Source organism: Gekko japonicus, unplaced genomic scaffold (assembly GCF_001447785.1).
Source record: "Gekko japonicus isolate JY-2015 unplaced genomic scaffold, Gekko_japonicus_V1.1 scaffold3103, whole genome shotgun sequence".
In the NCBI taxonomy this organism is placed as follows: domain Eukaryota; kingdom Metazoa; phylum Chordata; class Lepidosauria; order Squamata; family Gekkonidae; genus Gekko; species Gekko japonicus.
In genome coordinates, this window is record NW_015164294.1 from 107,577 (window position 1) to 117,315 (window position 9,739).

At 46.2% G+C, this 9,739-nt stretch overlaps 1 protein-coding gene across 1 annotated transcript in view; it reads right to left on the minus strand.

Moving 5' to 3' along the window:
* Positions 1-5,768: 5,768 nt before the first annotated feature.
* NKTR (natural killer cell triggering receptor) overlaps positions 5,769-9,739 on the minus strand; it is a 41,664-nt gene continuing 37,693 nt past the window's right edge. The window contains exon 17 of the mRNA XM_015408792.1: positions 5,769-7,191. Within this exon, the coding sequence (XP_015264278.1) occupies positions 7,113-7,191 (79 nt within the window). The 3' untranslated portion in view covers positions 5,769-7,112. The remainder of the gene's footprint in view (positions 7,192-9,739) is intronic.

Consider the following 9,739-nt stretch of genomic DNA (forward strand, 5'->3'; position numbering starts at 1 on the left):
GTTGGCCTCCCATCCAAGTTCTAACCAGGACTGATGACGCTTAGCTTCCAAGAGCTGATGAACTTCAGTTCCGAGATCTGATGAACAGTGCCTGCCTCTGCCCAGCAACCCCTGAACTTCTTTGTTGGCCTCCCATCCAAGTTCTAACCAGGACTGATGACGCTTAGCTTCCAAGAGCTGATGAACTTCAGTTCTGAGAACTGATGAACAGTGCCTGCCTCTGCCCAGCAACCCCTGAACTTCTTTGGTGGCCTCCCATCCAAGTTCTAACCAGGACCGATGACGCTTAGCTTCCAAGAGCTGATGAACTTCAGTTCTGAGAACTGATGAACAGTGCCTGCCTCTGTACAGCAACCCCTGAACTTCTTTGGTGGCCTCCCATCCAAGTTCTAACCAGGACTGATGATGCTTAGCTTCCAAGAGCTGATGAACTTCAGTTCTGAGAACTGATGAACAGTGCCTGCCTCTGTACAGCAACCCCTGAACTTCTTTGGTGGCCTCCCATCCAAGTTCTAACCAGGACTGACCCTGTGTAGCTCCCAAGATATGATAAACTGGGGCTAGCCATTGCCTGCCTCAGCGCAGCAACCCTGAACTCCTTTGGTGGTCTCCCATCCAAGTACTAACCGGGACCGACCCTGCTTAGCTTCCGAGATCTGGTTAGCCTGGGCCACCCAGGTCAGGGGAGCTATTTATTACACACCTAGAAATAGCTGCTGTACAAAGTTATTTTTTTGAAAAAGTGTGACCCCAATCAAAAGCTTACAATCCAATACTGAAAGTGCCCTTTGCTAGTGGCAGGAAGGATAGCAAACAGACACATTTCATTCACAGGGAAGATAAAATTCTGGACTTGTGTAATGTTGGAGGAGGAGGAGATTGGATCTATACCCCCATCCTTCACTCGGAGTTTCAGAGCAGCTTACAGTCTCTCCTTTCCCTTCCCCTCCCCACAACAGACACCCTGGGAGGTAGGTGGGGCTGAGAGAGCTCTTTCAAGAACTGCCCTTTCAAGGACAGCTCTGACAGAACTATGGCTTGCCCAAGGTCATCCAGCAGCTGCATGCAGAGGAGTGGGGAATCAAACCCGATTCTCCCAGATTAGAATCTGCACACTTAACCACTACACCAAAGGTGTGGTGAGGGATTTCTTTTAACGGTACTTTGCAGAGGATAGTCTCTTGCAAGACCTAAATTTGGTGTTTGGTGTAGTGGTTAAGGGCGCGGACTCTAATCTGGGAGAACCGGGTTTGATTCCCCACTCCTCCACTTGCACCTGGCTGGATGACCTTGGACAAGCCATAGTTCTGATAAGAGCTGTCCTTGAAAAAGAGCAGTTTCTGTCAAGAGCTCTCTCAGTTGCAATAACCCTGAGCATGCTCGCGGGGTATAAATCAGAATAATAAATAGTGTGCAGATTGAATATCACTCTTTTACTGCTGAAGTGAGGTATACTTCTGAATCCAATCTCCTCCTAAGCACACCTGGTAGATGACAATATCTATATATCGATTTCTTTTTCAAAACTTTTATTGTTAAAATCGAACAAACATATAATGTCGGTATCCAAGTATTCTTACATTTTCTTGTTAACAAAACTCATACCTAATTTTGACTTATTTGTATCCATTTCACCTTATCTCACTGTATATATAAAAGATTATAGTTTGTAAGTCCTTGTAATGCTTTATGAGTCTGTACATTTTATTTCTTGCACTCTTCGAACCATTTATAAAATCTTGACCAAGTATTTTCAGATATATATCGATTTATGAAGTGTGGGCAAAACTGTGGACACCTAAACCCATGGATCTCTGGCCTAAGCTGAAAGAAAGATTTTTCTCCATACTTGGGGACCCCGTAGGGTTGCAGAAAAATCTTTTGGGGAAACACTGCTAGAGAAGAAGAGATTGGATTTATACTCTGCCCTTCACTACCCAAAGGTGTCTGAGCGGCTTGCAAACTCCTTTCCCTTCCCCTGCCCACAACAGACACCCTGTGAGGTAGGCGGGGCTGAGAGAGCTTTGACAAAAACTGCTCTTTTCCAAGAACAGCTCTTATCAGAACTAGTGTACTTTGATCGCATTGTAAGGCTAGTATACTTTGATTGCATTGTGAGAAGACAAGTCTCACAGGAAAAGACAATAATGCTAGGAAAAGACCCAATATGGGACGGGTCGACTCAATCAAGGACGTTTGCATGACCCGAGCGAGGCAGGAAGAAGAGGAGGAGGAGGGGGAGAAGATTGGATTTCTACCCTGCCCTTCACTACCCAAAGGTGTCTCAGAGTGGCTTACAATCCCCTTCCCCTCCCCACAACAGACATCCTGGGAGGGAGGTGGGGCTGAGAGAGCTCTGACACAAACTGCTCTTTTTCAAGAACAGCTCTTATCAGAGCTACAGCTTGCCCAAGGTCATCTAGCCAGGTGCGAGTGGAGGAGTGGGGAATCCAACCCAATTCTCCCAGATTAGAGTCTGCGCACTGAACCACTATACCAAAGTGACTCTCAGAAGGGGGGGGAGGGAATGGAGCAAAGGTGGTGGTGGGAGGATGCTGCCTCCCCACAAGTATCTTGCGGCTGCGTTTAAAGCGATTCTAGGGCAAGCACTGTGCGGAGTCATGAAACGGGCACCGTTCCAATCAGGGCGGTGAATTATCATCCATCCACCACGCTCATAAAAAGGAAATTGCTTTACTTTCGAGAGCAGATTTGCAGAGACGCAAATACTCTTCTGCAGAGCTCATCTGCTCGGTTTTATTTATATCACCACCACAGCGACTCTCCCACCAAGGCCCGGACTGGGCTCCAAAGAGCAGTTGAGGTTGCTCTGTGAAGGGGAGAGGCCTTCTGAAGACTTGGCTTCAAAAAGGAAAGCCTCGCGCTATCCCCAAACCACCCCACAGCTCAGAAAAATGTGAGAGCAGATGCTTCAGAGTGCTATGAAAAGGCATCTAGGTCCCTCTAAAGAGCTTAGGTCAATGAACGTGGTTTCCCCCTTTGCTTGAGAGCCAGCAGGGTGTAGTGGCTAGGATCTGCAATAAAAAAGGCCAACGCTATGCTGAGCAGATGCTTCAGAGTGCTATGAAAAGGCATCTAGGTCCCTCTAAAGAGCTTAGGTCAATGAACGTGGTTTCCCCCTTTGCTTGAGAGCCAGCAGGGTGTAGTGGCTAGGATCTGCAATAAAAAAGGCCAACGCTATGCTCAGGATTATTAGGAAGGGAACTGAAAACAAATCAGCCAGTACCATAATGCCCCTGTATAAATCGATGGTACGTCCTCATCTGGAATACTGTGTACAGTTCTGGTCACCACAACTCAAAAAGGATATTATAGCATTGGAAAAAGTGCAGAAAAGGGCAACTCGAATGATAAAGAGTTTGAACACTTTCCCTATGAAGAAAGGTTAAAGCGCTGGGGGCTCTGTAGCTTGGAGAAACGATGGTTGAGGACTGACATGATCGAGGTTTATAAGATTATGCATGGGATAGAGCAGGTCGAGAAAGGAGGACTTTCCTCCCTTTAACAATACAAGAACTCGTGGGCATTCCATGAAATTGCTGAGCGGTCGGGTTAGAACCAATGAAAGGAAGTCCTCCTTCACCCAAAGAGTGATTAACACATGGAATTCACGGCCACAGCAGGTGGTGGCGGCTACAATCATGGACAGCTTCAAGAGGGAATTGGATAAACATCTGGAACAGAAGTCCATCGGTGGCTCTTAGCCACAAGGTATAGATAGGAACGCTCGGTCTGGGGCAAATGATGCTCTGTATTCTTGGTGCTTGGGGGGGGGGGGCAACAGTGGGAGGGCTTCTAGTGTCCTGGCCCCACTGCTGGACCTCCTGATAGCACCTGGTATTTTTGGCCACTGTGCGACACAGTGTCGGACTGGATGGGCCATTGGCCTGATCCAACATTGGCTTCTCTTATGTTCTTATGGATAAACCTATGGAGCTGAGGTCCATCGGTGGCTATTGGCCACAAGGTATAGATATTTATTTATTTAATATTTATAAGATCAATTTATAACCCGCCCTTCCCCGTGAAGCGGGCTCAGGGCGGCTCACAGTCAGGCATAAGCCAACATATAAAACATAATTAAAACCATTTAAAACATTTTACATCATCACAGAATTACAGATATAAAGTGCTCCAGATGTTCCAATTTATCTTCTATAAAGATGACGGGTACGCTTGGTCTGGGGCAAGTGATGCTCTGTTCTTGGTGCTGGGGGGGGGCAACAGTGGGAGGGCTTCTAATGTCCTGGCCCCACTGCTGGACCTCCTGATGGCACCTGGTAGTTTTGGCCACTGTGTGACACAGTGTTGAACTGGATGGGCCACTGGTCTGATCCAACATTGGCTTCTCTTATGTTCTTATAAACATACTGAGCAGAGATCCATCAGTGAAGAGAAGAGAGAGAAGAGATTTGGATTTATATCCCGCCCTTCACTTGGAGTCTCAGAGCGGCTTACAAACTCCTTTCCCTCCCCCTCCCCACAACAGACACCCCGTGAGGTAGGCGGGGCTGAGAGAACTCTGACACAAACTGCTCTTTTTCAAGGACAGCTGTGCCAGAGCTTGTGACTGACCCAAGGTCACATCCACAGGTGCAAGTGGAGGAGTGGGGAATCAAACCCGGTTCTCCCAGATTAGAGTCCGCACACTTAACCACTACACCAAACTGGCTTTCGAACAGTGGCTCTTAGCCAGAAGGTATAGATAGGAACTCTCAGGCTGGGGCAAGTGGTGCTCTGTATTCTTGGTGCTTGGGGTGGGGGGCAACAGTGGGAGGGCTTCCAATGTCCTGGCCCCACTGATGAACCTCCTGAGGGCACCTGGTATTTTTGGCCACTGTGTGACACTGAGTGTTGGACTGGATGGGCCACTGGCCTGATCCAAGATTGGCTTCTCGTGTTCTTATGAATCCCCACTCTGCCATGGAAGTGTGCTGGGCGGACTTGGGTCAGACACACACTCTTGGCCTAATCTACCTCATAGGGCTCTTGTGAGGATAAAACAGAGGAGAGGAGAATGACGTAAACCACTCTGGGTCCCCACTGGGGAGAAAGGCCAGATATAAATTTTTAAAAAATTATCCTCACAACCCTCTGAGGTAGGCTGAGGCTGATTGGCCCAAGGGCACCTGGTGAACTTTATGGCAGGGTAGTGATTTGAACCCAGGTCCTACTCTGGTAACTCTAAACCACTACAGTGGCCCTCAGAGCTGTGGGCGTTCAGACTGCAATTAAAAGCATCTTAAAATCCTCAACCTTATATGTGCACATTGTGTTCAACTTCACTAGCTGGAGAAACACCATTACATTAAGAGACAGGACCTCACAGGAATTGCAACCGGTACAATCCCGTTTTGCGAGTTATTAAAGAAAATGGACACACACACACAGCGTGCAATCAATGGAACACATACGAGGATTTATGGCAGTTTAAACATATTCATTGCTTACAAAATAATGAATACAAAATCTGAGGGTTCCCCCTCCTTTAGGCAGAATTGCCCTTGAAAGAGGGTCGGCCGATACTTAGGATAAAGTGCCGGAGGAGGCCACGTCTGTAGCAATTAGCCATCCAGTCTTTAGTCATTTCAGTTCCGTTGGGCCAAAACGCCACATGTGCTCAACTTAAACCTCACGCGTAAGGGACAAACAGAGGAGGAAGAGGTCTTCGTTTTAGTCACCTGAGGTGTTTTTCAAAGCGTAACACCTAATGACCAGTATCCGATACTTAATGATTCGTATTTCAATCGCAAGGGGGGGGGGGAGAAGCACATCTTTAAAAATTTTCAGCTTTTGGTGCTTGGCAAAAGATTTCCTTTTTTAACACCTAAGAAATGTACGGCATCTCAAAATCATAGAACGTTAACAAACTCAGTTATCGCCGCTACAGTTATGAGCGGCATCTCCCTGTGCTACCAGACGCGCGCTATGAGAGAACTATTTCTGCTAAAAAAAATTTAAACCCCTCACCCCGAGTAATTATTCAGTACGAAAGCTGTATATTTTCTGAAATTCTGAATTGGAGCACTGGGGGTGGGGGGAAAAAATCAGTGCCTCCAACTTGAAAATGCGTTTTGCTAAACCGATTTACAGCTATGAGCACAGAATGTCTTTTTGGTACAGAACGCTGAGAATGCACTCCTACGTCTACTTTCATGGCTACTGTAAACAGCTGTACAGTACTAGCCCGTTTCCACCAGATGGCCACCTTAAACCAGCGGATGGCAGCAAAACCCAATGGCAGCTCTCGGGTTCGAGTCGCGCTTGTTCCAACGAGTTTCGCGTTAAAGGTCCTCGAGGAAACTGCACCCGGGTGGGAGTAGACCTTACGACTAACCGTGTCAGAGTCTTTTGTTTTTTTTAAAACAACTGCAGACAGTAACAATGATGTCATTCCTCGATTGATACCAAACTGAAAAGGAGCCATCTAGTATCAATTTGGGAATATTAACAAGCGGCATACACATTACAATGGGTTCAAGTAACAGTCGTAAGCCCAGCCCCTGAACTGAAGTGTGACGTTTTGCGTCACGTGAGAAAGCTCACCCTGGAATTGCCTCTGCAGTGAAAAGGTCCAATAGAAAGAAAATGGGCCGGGTTAAGACAGAGGATCCGCCTCAGTTCACACGAGAGAGCAAAGGATGCCTATCAGGTTATATCGTGTAAGTCCAGGACACTGCGGGGCTGAGGCGTTGATGCGTAAGAGAAACTTTCAAATTAACTACACAGAAGGTAGCCTTTTAATAGTAATATTCTTCACAGTTCCATAGTTACCAGCATTTTTCTGAGAATAGGCCAGGAACCACCTGCTGTCCCCCAAGGGATTATTTTGATACAGCAGACAACTCTTCTCAAGTCACGAGACCAGCCAATCCGCATAGAATGCAGCCTCCTGGCCCGGAAGTCCAAGTCCAGGAAGAGTATAACTGTGCAAGAAAAGAACAGCTTTGCTCAAAGTTAAGGCCGCACGTCATCAGGCATCCATCATTTTTACTCTGAGCACGGGGTGGGTGTGAGACAGTTCTTTACACGATATTGATGTAAAGACGAAACTATCGCTCGATACAATCCACATTTTCAGGAGTCCACTTTCAGCTGTATCGGCTACTTTCGCTCGGGCTTCGGTAGTTAGAGTAACTGCGATCGCTTTCACTGTCAGAACCGTAGGATCTAGAAAAACAAACAGAACAAACGTGCACTGGTTAGGTCTGCTGCTTATGCCTCTCAGGTACAGAACTTTGCAGCAAATCCCATTTGTTGTGAAACAGCACAAACAACAAATAAAATCTCTTTTGCGGTATCATATATACAATTATTTAGACAAATGGTTTTTTTCCTGTTTTTAAAAAAATTCTTTTTATTGGTTTTCCAAAGAAAAAGAAAAGAAACACCGTAATCTTATATCCAACACAGCATCAAACAATAAATCATTTGTTAAATAATTTGCCTTTTCTTTTACATAAATTATAGCTTTAAAGATTTTCACATGTACTTTCAACACTGTAACAATTCGTTATGGATTTTAACATAATCACATTGTTTTTAGACATCTTGAGAATAACAATCTGTCTTTCTATCCCTTTGCTTTTCTTCTGGGTTATTTAGGATCACATCACTAATATTCTGCAATATTGAACTCCACTTTATTTTAATCTCTAAGGAAATATATATATACACAAAAAAACCCCTACATTAACACCAAAACAATTTATATATATACTAATAAAAATGATAATAATGATATTATTGAAAACAACTATCACCCTATAGAACAACTATACCAACTAGATTTTTTCACTTAACCCCTCCTTCCTTCTTATTGGCTTTACTTAAAATGTTTTAAACATTAGAGAGAAGAACCAAAAGAGATAAACACACACAAAAACACAGTTCCTTCACTATTCTTACCCATAATTACATAATGTTTTGTGACAAGCATCTGCGCTTGCCAAAACTTCATGTTTTAAATCCAGAGACTGTTGAAAAAGAAGAGAATGGATTTATACCCCGCCCTTCACTGCCCGAAGGAGTCTCAGGGCAGCTAACAAACGCCTTTCCCTTCCCCTCCTCACAACAGACACCATGTGAGCAATGCTCCCTGTAAATTGTGGAGTCTTGTGAGCAAAAATTCTACTTTGTGAGCTACTGGAATTAAAGTTGTGAGCAAGCCATTTGGCTACTGCATAAATTAGTTTGTTTTGGAGCCATCCTTCCTGAGCTAAGACCAAAATCTGTGAGATGGAGGCTAAAAAACTGAGCCAACTCGCACTAACTCAGCTTAGAGGGAACACTGCCTGTGAGGTAGGTGGGGCTGAGAGAGCTCTTTCGAGGACTGCTCCTGAGAGAACAGCTCTGAGAGACCTTGTGATTGACCCAAGGTGACACCAGCAGCTGCATGTGGAGGCGTGGGGGACTCAAACCTGGTTCTCCCAGATTAGACTCCGTGCTCCTCAACACTACACCAAACTGGCTCAACGGAGTCCGAGAGCTAGATCAGGATTTTCCCTCGCCCTCCTGCAAATGTTGAAGCCTGGAGATCAAGCTTGGTGGGAAATCAACAGCAGCTCAATGCACGGGCCTTAAAAAGAGCTCACAAGTAAAACAGAAGTGGGACCAAAGTGAGGGGACGGGGACAGAAAAGGGGTTCACTTAAAGTGAGAGACTGGTTTTCCCCAATACACATACAAGCAAAAAAAATCAGCTCTTGCCTATCCAGCTTGGTGGGAACTTGGCATTCTGCCATCGTAACACCGCTTGAAGAAGAACAGCCCTCCCCCGCCCATCAAACCACAAGCCAACCGTTTGTCCCAAAGCATAACCCACGAAGAAGATCAATCAGCTCTTGCCTATCCAGCTTGGTGGGAACTTGGCATTCTGCCATCGTAACACCGCTTGAAGAAGAACAGCCCTCCCCCGCCCATCAAACCACAAGCCAACCGTTTGTCCCAAAGCATAACCCCCCGTGCCTCATTTTCCAGCCACGTGACTTGGGTAGCACTACTTCTGAAAGAAGCACTGACTACGGTGTTTGCTCAAGTTATCAATCCTGGTATACAGGAGGTGGCACACGACACATGCCCTTGTGCACCCTGCTGAATGCTCTTAAAACTGTTTCTGTCAGGACAGGCTGGCTTGTGCGGGCTACACAGAACCCTGCGCCGACCGAGTCCATCAGCTGATCGACCCGACTGAAACCTTTGTGAAATTTAACTCCATTAGTCCTCTTCACTCCCCAATAACCTGCCAGCAGGGTGCTTCAATATTTCAGCGTGTGTTAAAGCACTGAATCCAGTCGGCTGGTTCTCCCCCACCCCCATAAAGACCAGATTCTTGGAAGCAGACAGTGCTAAGCAGGTGTTGGAGGAGGAGGAGATTGGATTTACAGCCCACCCTTCACTTGTGTGTTAAAGCACTGAATCCAGTTGGCTGGTTCTCCCCCACCCCCATTAAAGACCAGATTCTTGGAAGCAGACGGTGCTAAGCGGGTATTGGAGGAGGAGGAGGAGATTGGATTTATAGCCCACCCTTCACTCGGAGTCTCAGAGTGGCTTACAAACTCCTCTCCCTTTCCCTCCCCACAACAGACACCCTGTGAGGTCGGTGGGGCTGAGAGAGCTCTTGATAGAAACTGCTCTTTTTCCAAGAACAGCTCTTATCAGAACTACAGCTTGTCCAAGGTCATCCAGCCAGGTGCAAGTGGAGGAGTGGGGAATCAAAC